The sequence below is a fragment of the Juglans regia genome, chromosome 11, assembly GCF_001411555.2.
Source record: "Juglans regia cultivar Chandler chromosome 11, Walnut 2.0, whole genome shotgun sequence".
Classification (NCBI taxonomy): domain Eukaryota; kingdom Viridiplantae; phylum Streptophyta; class Magnoliopsida; order Fagales; family Juglandaceae; genus Juglans; species Juglans regia.
The window spans coordinates 9,761,764-9,777,306 of record NC_049911.1 but is presented as its reverse complement, the minus strand read 5'-3'; the positions used below and the strand labels follow the sequence as shown (position 1 = coordinate 9,777,306).

Here is a 15,543-nt window from a genome sequence, read left to right as displayed (position 1 = left end):
CTATGTTGGATCAAGAATAAACATAGGGTTTATTCATTAAGAAATTATTGCCACATAAATTATAATATTTAAGAAATAAATACATAGTAATACATGGAAGGTAATACTCATTATTAGAGAACCTATCACTATGATTAATGTATTTATTACTTAAATACAGATTATCGATGGGTTTAAGATGAGACATTAGATTATAAGTGTGGACCAAGTGGGAGAATGTTGACCATTTCTCAAGGAGGCCATTCGTAAAAACGAGTCTCCAGCTCCCCTTCATTTTAAGAGCTCTTGAAGTGGTCCACTCCAAGTGTTCATCATGTTCGTAGAACGTTGGAACTGCCCGATGATAAACTGAACACGTGGGACACGTAGCCACCAAAGCTTGATGGAAGCTTTGGCTATAAATACTACAGTTTGGTCCCTAGACTCACTCGCTCAATTGCCTTCAGTCTTACACCATCTAATAGAGTGATCAGAGTTTGGAAGTGCCAAACATTAGTGAGAGAACGCAACAAAACCGTGAGGAACATCAATGATTGGAGGTAATGTTTCCTTGGCATTAAAACTTTGTGATTCTGTTTTAAGTGTTTATTCTGCATTATAGAATCATTATTTTGCTTACATACTGATGATTGTAATTCCGTTGGTGGCTTATCGACGTTATCGTAAAGAAACTTGCATGACTAACTGGAGGTTGTTACTACAGGTATACCTACCCATTTTATAAAACCGTGTTTCTTTGAAATCCCAGCCATCAATATAATGATCATGCTTCCTGCACAAACTTTATTGATTCACAAGCTTACTCGTGAGTGTGTATTTAAATCTAAAAAGAAACTTTCAGAAATTTTTGTTTTCTAATCACCCAGAGAATCCTAGGTGTTCAACCCTATTGGTATTTAAGAATTGAAATTTAGTATTAACAATCACTTTGCACTGCTGTTAGATACCAAACCCAACGCACTATCAAAAACCTTTTCCAGTTAAACAAATTTAAATTTATGCTGCTGGTTCAATCAACCTTCTGTTTTTGATAAAATCCTTAATCAGTTAGCCAATATATTCAGTCAAACCCATCTGCTAAGCAAATGAAGTAGCATTGAAACTGAAATCGAATCCAATCGTAGAGATTTACTAAAGACATAAAAGAGAACATCTAAAAACAAAGAAGGACAATAGAGGATGAGACCATAAAACCATAGATCAAGATCAAGAACCCAAAATGCAAGGGAGGGAAGGAGGGAGGGAGTGGGTGGGTGGGGCTGGGGGTCGACGGGAGGGAGGGAGTGGGTGGGGCTGATCGGGAGGGAGTGGGTTTTATGAGAGAGAGAGAGAGAGAGAGAGAGATGGGTGGAGTCTTCTCAAAATTTGTTCCTCTGCAGTGCGGCCATAGGGTTGGAAATATGGAGTGTCTATGTGGCAGACTTCCATTGGAGGGCGTTTTTATGGGGAGACCGGGTATTCCTGCGGGAAGTTATTCTCTTGAAGGAGATAGCTCATCTCACTTTCATCCTAAAGTGTTGACGTGATACTAGCATCAACCATTAAACTTATTATTCTAATGGACAGTGCTACATCAACACAGCAGGGAATTCCAGAATTTTTTTCAAGGTTTACAAGTTTCTACAAAACTTGGATTTATATCAACTAACTGTTCTTTCGGGATGATCAGCTGTGACATATTGTTCATACACTCAAATTATTTTTTATATATAATTATAACTATTCCCGCACATTTTCCGGGTCTGCTGCGGCTAGTATAGTTATAGATATCGACACCAGACTTGGATCTCTAGAATCATACTGTAAGACTCTATATATATATACATCCATATAATGCTCATATAAAACTGCATTTTCTCATACCAGACTTTATATCTGAAGGCTGCATAAGCTACTGGTTTGTTAGCTCTCGCTTGACGTAGGCCGTTCTTGTAGTGAGTGAAAGAATGGTGGAAACCATCAGCTTGTAGTTAATTGGTTTTGTTAGATAAGCGTCCATGCCCACCTCCAAGCATTTGGCTTCATCTGATGACATTGCATGGGCAGTCAATGCAACAATGGGAGTGTGCAATCCGGTTCCAGCTTCTGATTTCCTGATTATCTTTGTTGCTTCATAACCATCCATCTTTGGCATCTGTTTTTCACGAAGACAAAGGTTCAGAACTTTCATGCAATGATCAATCTAAGCACATTCACATGGCAAGTTAACACAAAATGCCAATTGCCAAAATAAACAAACTGAGGTGATGTTTTGTAGGCATTCCCCTCAAAATTGCTTCTAGTTTTACGCTTGAATGCAAGAACTGCACCCCTGAATTCTAAAGATATAACACTACCAGTTTTTCACTACTCTTGTGTATTTATTATTGAATATAGAGTGTTAAGTAAGACAACAGAGCATTAAAAAAGTGTGAGTCGTCTCAGATTCTTACTTGGCAATCCATTAGGATCAAGTCATATAGAGGGAAATCCCTGTTTTCTGTTTGCAATCTTGTGTTTCTATCTTCACAGACACAATCCCTTTCACAAGCTTCTGCACTAAGCTTGCAATTCAGAGCATCTACTGCCTGAAGGCCATCTCCCACGGCAATTACTGTAGCACCCATTTTTTCTAGCATTATGGTTGCAACTCTCTGGAGTACTGGGGTATCTTCTGCAAGCAGTATTCGTAGGCCCTCAAGAGACTTCTGTTCATTCATAGCTTTGCTTGAGTATAAATTACCCTGTGCTGTAGGACAGCTGCTAACCAAATGTTGTTCGCGGCAGTCAGCATTTTCACTTTGAGGTTCTGCTGAAAGTGATGCTTGTGTGCAACATTTAGGTTCTTCATTTTGAACATCGTGAGAGTTGTGCCCGACTTGACATGGATCTCTTTCAGTTAAATAATTCTCTTTTGAATAAACACGAGTGAGTTCAACTAAACAGTTGTTAATGTTCTGGTAGCCTGAAGAACAAGGTTTTGTAATCCTCTCTCTTCGTTTTTCCCCATCAAGTGAGCCACATATGGAATTAGAACTACGCATTTCAGGCATATCAGAATCATCAGAGCTGGCAACATCAAAATGTGTGGTATCAATCTCATGATATTCATGCAGATTGCTTTCTTTGGTAGTTCTCAAAGCATTTGAACTTTTCTTCTGCAGTTCAACATTTCTCTCCTTTATTACAGCTTCCAGAATGTGAATCATCTTTGCCTTGTAGAGTGGCATATTCACCATCAATATATGTCCTTTTCGGCGGAGTTCCATCTTTATGGCATTTGAAGTATCATGATTAAGCATCCATGCAAACTTTGCTTTCCCAAAGTAAATGTCAAGAAAGTTAATTTGTTCCTTCCATATATCTGTGCTCAAGTCGAGCAGTCCTATATCCACAACTATGACGAAGACTGGGTTCCTCATGTCTTGTATGCTCAGGACTTGAGTATTCAAAGGTTCACTTAGAGAATGCTGTGCATCAAAGCCATTGTTACGAGCTGACCTTCTGATACAGAAGAATTCCCTAAGAATTTGTGTCAGCTCATTCCATTCAGATGCTTCCATCGTAAACACTCCACTTTTATGTAGCCATTGGGACATAATCAATCTCCCCATTCTGCCATGTAGAGCAAGCAGTACCTGCATTTAAAAATTCAAATATTTAAGCTCATTCTTTTTTATTGTTGCATAGTTGAACTACATGTGAGCTTTCAAATAGTGTTCAGAAGAAAGAAATCGCACTCACCACTAAACTATGCTTCGAAAAATCTACTCGGTAATGCTGCTCTGTGCCATCTGCAGGTGCATTGAGAAGCAAGTAGAGCTGCATCAAAGTTCCTGGACCATCCTTCTTTGCAACCTTGATTTCTCCACCCATCTTGTTAACCTGTCATCAGCAGTATAATTGTGTGACGTACAAAGAGATTCAGACTGTATAGTGCACTGCACAATAAAGCCTAAAAATAATAATATGGAACCTTTCTTTTTCCCTATGAAATGCAACTGTGATTTAATAGTCACTATCCAGGATCATTTAGCAAAGTTATGGGCATGCAGCTGATAGCCTAGAGGTCAAAATCAAACTTTACAAACTTGAGAAATTTCAGTTTTTCATGCAGGGGAACCAAGGGGACTTTCTAGTATTAGCTGATGTGACAGGCTTCCACATCAGTGGTGTGTTTGGTGTGTCAATTAGTGGGCTTATAATTAGATTTTTTTTTTTTTCTCTTTTGGAGAGTCTAATTGTAAAAATACCTTATAAAAAATACTTTTTTAAGGGCTTTTTACAATCTGGGAGGCTTTAACGATACACTTGGGTCCACCCAAGTGCATACTCATACCTAAAAACCTAAAAAACATAAAACAACAACTTCCATATATAAGACAAACTTCCACCGTGGCTCAGCCAATTGCCTAACTCCAAAAGAAATCTGCTATCAAAGATATGAATTACAAACTCCCAACTCAAACTCACAAACTTAACAGCCTCGACCAAGCCCCCCACCCCCCAGTGCACCCAATTGTCCCACTAACTCACTGTACAACAACTCTTGTTATTATTCTGTAGGAAGTAGTGTACCTTGTTATTATTCTTCATTTCATTGAGGGTTTCCAAAAATAATAAGAAAACCTCTAAACATACAACATCATGGACGAGACCAATGTATTTGTTGTTTAACGTGAGTTTATATGCCATCATCAATATATATATACAGGAGGCTTTTACTCACCAAGGTCCGCACGATGCATAATCCAAGACCAGTGCCACCATGCCTGCAATTAGCAAAAGGTTACTGCAGATTTCAGTTCTTAATTTTGATAAATGTCTTGTGTGTTCAAGATATGAATTTTATTATTATTATTATTATTATTTCACAACTCAAAAACAGAGACAATAGGCTGCATGTTCATCAGATAGGTTTTGAAGATGGTGAAGCTTGTTTGTTTTACTTACGTTCGTGTTGTTGAGGGGTCAGCTTGCTCAAAGCTTTCAAATACAGATTCCCACTTGCTTGGATCAATACCTACAAAACATAAAGAAATTCTTACTTGTATCCAGAATCAGAGTTTCTAATTTTACAATTCATATATGTAGTATTAAGATTCCTACCACAACCAGTGTCATCAACTTCAAACCGAAGAATCATTTTGTTTTCTTTCTTGCAGGCCTTCTTTGTATGGCTTCCCTGCTGCTTGAACTTTATCTTATGTGCAGGCTGTGATTTCTTATGGTCGAGAGGAAACTTCTCGATGTCAATGGAAGAACTTGAGTTCTCACACCATCCTCGTATAATGACATGACCCGCTGTAAGCCATCCAAAACAGTTCAGTATGCAAGTTTACTATTCATTCTTGAAAAACATGATAATTTTTATATTCATGTCCTTTTTGTCGTTACTTTACGCACATCGTAACTGAAAATAGGCCTACATTTGTATATTCTCTCCTCCTACAAGGCATTTGGGGAGGGAATTCCTTCTCCATATTGATCTTGCTGTCCTATGAATGCATTGACAAACTATATAAACTTTCTAATTCAGACATCAATAATGATGTAGATGATGTAATAACTTACAATATCTACAAATCAGAGGCCTTTTTATTTTCTTTTCATTTTTTGAAAAATATCAAATTCATTGATGAAAGAACAAGGATCAGATGCTCCCAAGAGCAAATGATAACTTGCAAGATATCTGAGCTACAAATGATAACTCTCAATCTCATGGTCCCAATCATTTGTATCTCCAACTTCTAAAAGAAACCCACCTGAAAAGAAGAGACTACTTATTATCTCAATCTCAATCTAGGTTGTTTAATTCTTCTGGAACAAATCACTTGTTTTTTTTTTAAGTTTTTATTTGCAGGTTGTATTACAGTCTGATATAGCCTTTCTTTTGTTTTTTTGATAAGTAGTCTGATAGCCTTTCTAATAGGTACTATTTATCAACATTTACAATTTCTCACTCTTTCTATTTTCCATTTCATTGTTATTTCTGCAGCACTGTCAAACTAGGGCCATCAATATTTGCAATACATGAGTTGCACTTACATGATGTGAACTTGAGAGAATTGCTGATTAGATTTGCAAATATTTGAACAACTCTAGCAGAGTCTCCTCGAACTAACTTTGGCATATTATCTAAACAGGAAACAGAGAGTAAAAAACCACATCAGAAACAGACAGCTATAGTTAAAATTGATAAGCTTTGACCATAATCTGAGTTGTCTTCCTCTGAGACTTGAGGTCATACCAGAGAGATCCAAAACAGTTTCCACATTGTGGTTAATGCACTGCACAGAGAACATATCAACAAGTCCTTCAAGTTCTCTCCCCAAATCAAATTCTGCATCTTCCAACACCAGCTTCCCAGATTCAACCTATATGGTATATTTTTAATTTCATTTCAGGAGTGCAATATGTAGAACAAGTTATGTGATTTCAAGTTTTATTTAATCACAAATTCATAATGTTTCTGTAACAATTAAAATTGAAGAAGTATATATTATTGGAAACCTCCTCAACAAACATCAGGTTCATACACTAAGCATGTTGTAATCTTATCAATTGTATTATATAACTTCTAATGCAAATCTAGGTAGTTATTTTTCTTTCTAATTAGATGTAGTCGTGCATGAATAGTAAAAGTTATGCAAATAAAAATAATGAATATGCAATGCTAGAATATGAAGAGAGAGACGGAGACGAAGGAGGAACAGTGTAGAAGCAACCTTTCAAATGTTCTTCGGATTTTCAAGAACCAAATTTTTTCCTCATTTTCAAAGAGGTGATTTTAAGATAAATGAAGAGATTGGAATAGAGAAAGTGAGTCCAGACCTAACATTTTAAAATTTCTCAGTTAGGGGTTGAAAGTTGGCGAGGTCAAAATAGCAATATAAACTAATTTCTGTATAGTCTTCGATCTATGTCTTGTAATTAAATGTAAAGAAAGCCGAGGGATGCAAAAAGCTATAATGAATGCAAAAAGCTCTAAATATGATGAAAAACAGTCCTTCCCCGGGCCAAACGGAGCCGGTCACATTGTTGCCACTTTGCTCTTTCTAAGTAGCCATACTTAAATGAAAAAGATTACTGACAAACTTATGGTCCTCAAGATTCTTAATGAATTTAAGATACTACTTAGATAAATAAATATATAGAGCTTTAAACTTTCAAACTTCATGTGCTAAGAAAGGATGTTGTGGTTTCATAGGAGAAAAACTTTATGCCTTCAAATTGAGATATTGTAATAGATTGTCTGGTAAAAATTGGAAGGAGATCACTTCTCTCCTTATTAACTGTATGATCATATGCACTAGATTGTTTCAATTGATACATTCCTCTTGGCTTGCTCACAATCATAAGTAAATGCTTGCTTTATATCTCACCTTGCTCAAATCCAATATATTGTTTAGAAGCCGGAGTAGAGCTGTTGAGCACTTTCTAATCTGGGTAACAGTTGCGTACTGTTCATTTGTGAGGCAATCATCACATATGAGAATGTCCAGTAACCCAATTACCGCAGCCATAGGTGTCCTCAGTTCATGACTGCAGCACCACAGATTTTGTATTGATCCATAAATATCATAACACTACTATATATCACTATATCAGTACCTCGTACAAGCTGAAATTACGGACCTCATGTTTGCTAGAAATTGGCTTTTATAGTTGCTAGATGCCTCCGCTCTTCTTCTTGCATCAAGATGGCTTATCAGCTCTGCTCTTAGTTTCATTTCTTTGGACACCCCATTTGTCAGTATCAAAATGCAGATACATCCAATGAATAGGATACACAAAGATGCAGATATCAATATAACCAATGTTTTGAAGGCTCTCTCATCTACCTTCCCCATTATATTTTTTCTTGGAATGATGATGACCCCCACCTGCACAAAGTTCAATTTTACTTTCTCCCTTAATTCCATTTAATGTTAAATTACTATTGTCCAAAGCAACAACTTTGATCCTACTGAATTATGCAACAACTTTGTGCATAGAATGATCATAAATCTAAAATAATTTGAAAAGTCATATCAATGAATATTAGATAATTTAGAATTTTAAAATTCTTTTTTCACTATAACACTTCTTCTTCTTTCCTATATATCTAATTTATTAGAATTAGTAATTGAAGTCGAACACGTTCAAACAACTCCATAATTAGGCTCTAAACATGGTAAAAAAAAATTAGAGTAGAATTAGAAACTAAAAATTTTTTGTTTGTGCATCGCGTGAGTGTACAACTAGTTATGCTTAAGATACAAATCTGTTCTATCTGGCCTCTAGGACCTCATATGTTCTTAAAACATAAGGTCTAGAATACCAATGGTATTGAAGAAATTAAAATGGGGTCAAGACTTACCAAGGGAAGCCTCTTCAATTTTAGGAAAAATGAATCAATGTAATACTGCTCGTGGCCAAGCCTAGCATTTTCTGCATGAACCTCATGACTCTGAGAAAAGTTGTTGCCATAGGCTCTCTGCAACCATGTAGCTCCCATTTGTATTACTTCATCGTCAGAATCAATAGCCCTCATAAGCTTGGGCCCCTGGGTTGAATTTCTCAATAGTGGAGCATTCGTGGATGTAGCAAGTAAATAACCCTCTTGGGATGTCAAATATATATGCCCACTGTGGACTTCAACAAGCTCCTTCATAAGCTGGCCTACACTATAAAGTGCTGTAGTAACGCCCACAACAGCCACAATACTTTCATTTGAAGGGTCCCAAACTGGCAGTGCTGCTGAAAGCAAGGGTGTATCTGTGTATTTGCTCACTGCTACATGCCATGAAGCTACACCATCAGGTACTTCTGAAAGCCCTGCAATATTGATTAGGTCATCTGGTGGGATTGGCTTTGCTTTCCCTGTCTTCTCGCCAGTGATGGGATCAAGGGGCTCCTGATACCAAACTGCAGAAATGTTACCATGTATGGATTGATCTTTCCAACCTTGTTGTGATGATAGCGAATTGATTTCATAAGATGATCCACTGGCACTGATAGAATAGTTTACAAGATCCGAGTAGATGTAGAATGTATTGTTACTCCTGTGATCTCTATGGAATGCCTGGACAAAACCATTTCTGTAATTTATAGTTATTGCATTGAGAGCTTTACGACTTGCAAATAGTGCCCAAGTTACATCCCTCATTGATTCGTATAGCTGCTAAGAGTTGAACAATAACGAAATCAACAATATTGCCAAAACCAAGCAGTCACAACTATAATTTACAAGAACAAACATAGCATAATTATAATGACTTGCTTAACAATCAACCTCAACTTGTTCGGCCTGAGTATCGGGTTTGTTGTACCGTCTGAACACATACTCTGATAGCTTAACCTGTGCTGTTGTTATCTCAGAGGTAGAATTTAAGATGTTCCACATCCGTAAAATTGGACGTTGCAGGAGTTCATTTCGAAGGCCATATGCCAAGCTATTCAGTGATTTTGTTGTGTAGATCTTTGTAAAATGCCATGTTAATATGGTTAGAAGCCCAATTAAAATGGCTAGCATGACCTGTAAAGAACAAAGAAGACATTGTAATATGTCAAAAAATCAAATAGAAGCTTCAGGGTTTATACAAATAAGTTCTCATCTATCTAAAGCAGCTAATCAAATAAACGACTTCCAACCATTTTGGCAGAATGGGTTCTGTTGTCTTGGAAGTTTATGCAGTTCCATCCAAGGTACACAAACTTATGGCTACCTCTGTTAGAATTTCACACTCAACTCTCTCTCTCTAATTAAGCCTGAGAATTCTCTAACGTGTTAAAAAAAAAAAGGAGCAATTCGATAATCTGCATACGAATCTCAAGAGGCATGTGATGTTCCTCAGATCAACACCTTCATAGTATGTATATTGGTATTGATATTAGCCAATTTTCGACTTTGATCATTCAAGCCGAACAAATTAATTACATGATTGAATCTCTTACTCAGTTAACAGTGAAGGGAAGAACAGTTTCACAAACCATGATAGCAAGGCGAGCAACGAAGACGCTGTAGTAGGAAGAGAGACAACGAGTAGCAGCATACTGAAACTCTTCTCGTTCAACATCCCTGTGAAAGATTCTCCGACCGCGTAGAGCTGAACTGCTCCTCCAAGGAGTGGCAAAACCTGATATTCTATCCAACACCTTTCTCAGGGGGGTACCCATCGGCGTGCTTCGAGTTGGTGAGCATTCACAACTTCCAGGGTGGGTTTCATCTGCCATTCCCTCCTGAAACTATAAAGTATTCATTGCCCAGAAGCTATGCGCGTTTGTGTGGTGTGCACAGAGAGAGAGAGAGAGAGAGAGAGAGTGAGATAGAGCTTGTTGGGTTGGAGTTTTTAATAACACGACTCGTGTCATTTCCCACTTTCTCAAGGCAAGAAGCACCTCTGGTTGCAAATTCTAAAGTGGGGAGGTGATTCCTCATCCACAAGATCCATGGCACATCTGCCAAAATCCGATCTTTTGAGTAGAAGTTGGAGTCTAAGCATGAAACATGTTAAAATAGCTTACAGAGCAATTCAACAGATGGCCAAGTAATTAATTCTTTGCAGTGACTGCTTGGAAATTCCATGAACTGGGTGGAGCTCGCACTTCTCGGTTAACTAAATTGTTAGACGTTAAATCAACAGGCAAGATAATTCATTTAATGATTACAGAGAACGAATAAAATCTATTTTTCCAGTCTTTGTTAACTTTTCTCATGCAGAACAGGGCAATAAAAACTGCAGAAAAAACGTGTCATTCAACCCCATGCCCATAAAGCATTCCTTAAAAAGTCCAAAAGTAAAGCGTTTTCAAAATATCAAACGGATTCGAACCCATCTGTTGCATATAAAAACGAAAAAGACTGGTTCTTCTTTCTTTTACAAGTTAGGAGCGATGCAAACTGAAAGTTACATAAGTTTTATTATTAGATAATTGCAATCAGATACCTCGGCCTATTAAAACCATGTCTCTCGTTGTCTCTTTTAACCAACCTTAATAATCACGGTTCAGATTTTGCTTTCGGCTTGCAAAAATTTTGTGTGTTTCCACGTGTTAGAAAAGGTTGGCCTGTACAAAAAATATTGTAACGAGATCACCTCTTTGATTTAGATCGTAAAACTCTTTGATTTATAAAGTAGATATAACGAGGATATCAAATCACATTAATTTATAGTTTTACTTTGATAAGATCATCTGAGATCACCTCACTATCTAATCGTAGCCAATTTTTTCTGGTTTCTGCACATCGTGAAAGTCTATTACCAGTATCTTGAAATTCAGAAAGCTGGCCATGACATGCATGCCTAATTTTGAGGCAGATTGTTGGACGACCAGGTCAAGGCCAATTTGCATATACAAACTGAAGTTGGTGTATGACCAACATTGATGGTGGACACTACCAAAATGAAACTTTTTAAGAAAGAAAGAAAGAAAGAAAGAAAAAAACAAAAAAAAAAAAAAACTTGTAAATTTTTGTCTCTCTGTGGTGGAAACTCATGGAATTTGTCATTTTTTGGGTGGAGTGTGAGTGACCACTCCTCTTTGAAAATCTTAGCAGCGTTTTGGATGTGCAATGATGTGCGTTGTTATTTGGTCGGTCATGTGAGTTGATGCTTGCTTTTGCGCTAGTGTTTACAATGTTGAAGTTTGAAAAGGGTAATTACTAGGAAAAAGGATGAGCAGTATCAGTAGAAGGGGTAAAAAACTAAAAGTCTAATGTTTTTTTAATACAAAAGCAAAGCTTCTTGATTAAGACTGGAGTTCAAATCTTTTGAGTGACAATAGAATATAAGATTCATTTCTTGTTTTGGGTCCATTCGAACAAGCAATGTCACTCGATCATTACCAAATTCGATCAGTAATATACTGTTGAACCTAAACTTATAATGCTTTGATTAAACGGTGTCCTAACTTAGTAATAGGACTTCTTGTTGGGTGATATGTAAACGGCTCTGATTTTGACAGACAAAAAATGGCAACTTCAGAAGAGGATGTTTAATTGTTTATCTTAGGATAATGCATCACAGCATCAAGAAAAACCCAATTCCTCTGCAGAAAGCACAAAGCTATTAGAAAATGTAATCGTTCTGAGGGAACTCCTCATTTTCACCTTTATTTAGTTTAGAACTACTTTCTTGCAAGACTTTCTTTGCAACCAATCAAAGCAAAGGAGGTGGAAATTAAAGAAAAGTGGTGGTAGATAAATAAATAAGGATATTGAGACAAGTGGTGGTAGCTGATAGCAATCTGGAGATCAGGATAAGAGATAAATGTTAGGGCGGTTGATATAATATTTTAAGGCAGAAATGTGTGGAGAGAGCACTAGGGAGAGGAGGGACCTTGAGATGAGATGGGATGGATAATCCTGTAGAACATAGTTATGGTGCTCCACCTCAATAATCCATAATCTCCTAATTAAAATCTGTACGGTCACTCATGATCAGAGAAGCTGAGCTAGCTCATGTCCTAATCGACTTTTAACCATAAAAATGTGTTTAGTGCCCAACCAGTCTCCACACCATTCTATTCCTATTGCTCACCCAAAACAGCACACACACTTAACAAACATTATCATCATCATTTTTTTTTCTTTGTTCTCATCACAAAAACCATCATCATCCTCTTTCCTCTGCCCACTTTTGAGGGTAAGAATGAATAGGTAACAGCACCTCACCTTACCTTTCCTTTAATTTTCTTGTCTTTCTACTCTTTACACAAGGTTCTTTTTTAGGTATTTTTTTTTTTTTTTTTTTTTCTTTTTGTCTCCTCCCCAAAAAAAGAAAAGGAAATGTGTAATAAAGCAAGGTAAAGAGAGCAAAGCAGTGCTACATGACATCTTTTTCCTTTTAGATATATATGCTTGCATGACCACTTATTTTGAGAATCACATGTGGCTTCCAACTTGAAGACTTTCAAGTCCGACGGCATCTGCCTCATCTCCATTAAACACACATAGAGGCAAAAGTCCAAACAGCTGGATTTGTCAATCCTAGAAGATTTGCCACATCTCAAAACTTCACCCACGATAATTTCTAGGTCATGCCTTTTGTCTATATGCTTGGCTTGCTAAACCATTTGATAATGATAAACTGATTTGGACAATAAGCATGAAGCTGTAAAAATAATTCGGAGAATCAGAAAACCGGCTCGGACCGGTTGGTTCGGTCTAGGACTAGTTCCTCCATTTTAAAAACCGATCATAACTAGTCCGGTCTCGATTTTATGTTTTCTAAGATCCACCAGTTCGCATATTTATATATTTTTAATTAATTTTTAATATTATATATAATATATTTTTATATTATATATCATATTTATAAATTATAATTATATATGAAATAAAGTTATATTATAATTTATAACATAAAATTTTAATTTTAAATACGAACATTTATTTGATCATATGTTTTAAATATAAAATATATATTAATTACATTTTATGGTTTAATAAATTTTCAACATATTTCTTTTGATAAATATATTATTAATACTAATATACAATACTATATTAATTACTATATTATCACTAACATATAGTAATAGTACTATACCAATAGCATTATTATATAGTAATATTACTAATATTTATATATAAAAAAAATTGAAAAATCGGATTGAATTGAATCAGAATTAGTAAATCAGAAGTATCGATTTAGATAAATTATCAATACAGTATCAGTTCTTGAAAATATAAAATCGATATATATTAATTTGATTTTAAAATTTATCTAAAATCGAATCAAATCAGATCGGTTACATTTCTAGTAAGAACAACTCCAAATCTTTAAGAGTTGGGAAATATTATCTAACCTGGTTCCCCACAAGAGTAATTTCACCCTTAAAAAAGGTGCAAGGATCCCACATCCTCCCCAATTGAGCAAGTCCTCTAGAGGTTTCTGACTGAGCAAGTAGCCTGGTTAAGTTCGTGACCGAGCAAGCCCTCCTGAGGATCTTGACCGAGCAAGTACATTGCACCTTACAAGGGGAAAGATCAGTGAATGCAAGCATGAGGGAGGAATCCTAATGGTCGACATTGACAAGAGGCAGCACAGCTACTACAAAATTAAATGCAATACGGCACCATGGGAAGTTGACATGACCATGCAATACGGTATACAAAGGCAAAAAGGACTTCCAAGATAAAAGGTTGACCTAACTGGCCCGGAATCGGGATGCCGTATTTTAATTTTTTGAAGAAGATCAATGATACAGCAGATTTCATTTCACAATAGTAAACTAAGAATATTTTTATAAAATAATATTAATTTTATAAAATATTTTACAAAAATATCTTTTATTTTAAAATATTATAAATGTTCTCATTTTATTTAAATGAATAAATATAGAATTTATATTAAAAAAATTTAATTTTTTAATAATAAATCTTACTTTTTAATGTACCAAACTTATTCACTTTAAAATTTTAAGACCGTATCTTATATTAATAATTATTAACTTTTCTATCTCTTAATTAACCTTGTAATCTGTACTTTGATAGTGGATGGTTATTAAATTCAATTCAGTTCACTCTAATTTTAAGTTAAGTCTAATATTTAAACACCAAATTCTCAAATTATTAAACTCATCTTAACTCAAAACCTCTTTCACGTGGGACCTATAACATTTTTCAATTCAACATTTCTTTACACGTAGAATTCATAACCTTTTCTAATTTCTCGTAAATACATCTAAACTTATTTTAACATTCAAATATATTTAAATTCATTTTAAGTAGATTCTACAAAATTCACTCTACCATATCAACTCACTATTATTCATAAAAAATTCAACTCAATCCAATTCAGCTAAACATATAAACGCAGCCTTAATTCTAGAATCCTGTTTATGATGGTGCAGAATCCGGCAAAAACATTAGGTAGGATTGATTATGCATCGTGATAGAGTCATCTAGATTTGAAAAGATCACTGAAGTCTATCGGGCCGTCTCAAATTCATCAGTAAAAGGTACTATAAATTATGGGGAAAGTTAAACAACATTATCAGAATCAGACAAAGAATAAAAAACCAAAGGCAGGCATTTGATAATGGTGAGGTGTTTACACTAAAGGAACATTTGATTCGTTAATTAACAAGACTTGAAGGAGTCCATAGCCATTGAGAGCTTTGCGGTGTAAAATTAAAGTAACAAACCCCCCCCCAAAATCTAGGTGCTCGAATATTTTACAGAGAAATGCTACTACCTTTCCCTGTAAACCCAGAAAAAGAAGACCCAAAAACAAAGTAATGGGCTGCAGAAGGATATTTCTTGATTTTGACACAAGGAAAAGCAGAGTGAAGACTCTGAGGAACACTAAAGTTTATTTATTGGAAAATATTATATCCACCAAAAAATTACATAAAAGTAAATTTAGAAATTGATGTGACTTGATGTGGTACGTCAGATTGTAAAATTATTTTTATTATAAAATAAATCTAACAGATTTTATAACACATTAATTTATGAATTTATCTTATATAATCTTTTTATATATGTAGCAGTTCTAAGTTTATTTGGGCCTCCCTCCCATTGCTTCTAACTAATTTTTCTGACACAAATATCTGCAGTATCACTTTAAGGTA

The 15,543-nt window shown here is 35.6% G+C and overlaps 1 protein-coding gene across 2 annotated transcripts; it reads right to left on the bottom strand.

Moving 5' to 3' along the window:
• Positions 1-1,617: 1,617 nt before the first annotated feature.
• On the bottom strand, positions 1,618-10,635 carry LOC108997719 (histidine kinase 1-like). 2 transcript variants are annotated; one of them, XM_018974091.2, is made up of 13 exons: positions 9,955-10,635; positions 9,257-9,499; positions 8,342-9,145; positions 7,618-7,865; positions 7,365-7,524; positions 6,230-6,356; positions 6,028-6,117; positions 5,089-5,283; positions 4,933-5,002; positions 4,709-4,751; positions 3,724-3,864; positions 2,433-3,617; positions 1,618-2,134 (listed from the first exon to the last, which is right to left on the bottom strand). In XM_018974091.2, the coding sequence occupies exons 1-13, from the start codon at positions 10,195-10,197 to the stop codon at positions 1,892-1,894; spliced, it is 3,792 nt and encodes a 1,263-aa protein (XP_018829636.1). In that variant the 5' UTR covers positions 10,198-10,635; the 3' UTR covers positions 1,618-1,891. The 2 variants fall into 2 exon arrangements, with proteins under 2 accessions (XP_018829636.1, XP_018829637.1); XM_018974092.2 differs by having other exon boundaries at positions 8,342-9,142; positions 9,955-10,634.
• Between the last annotated feature and the right edge of the window lie 4,908 nt (positions 10,636-15,543).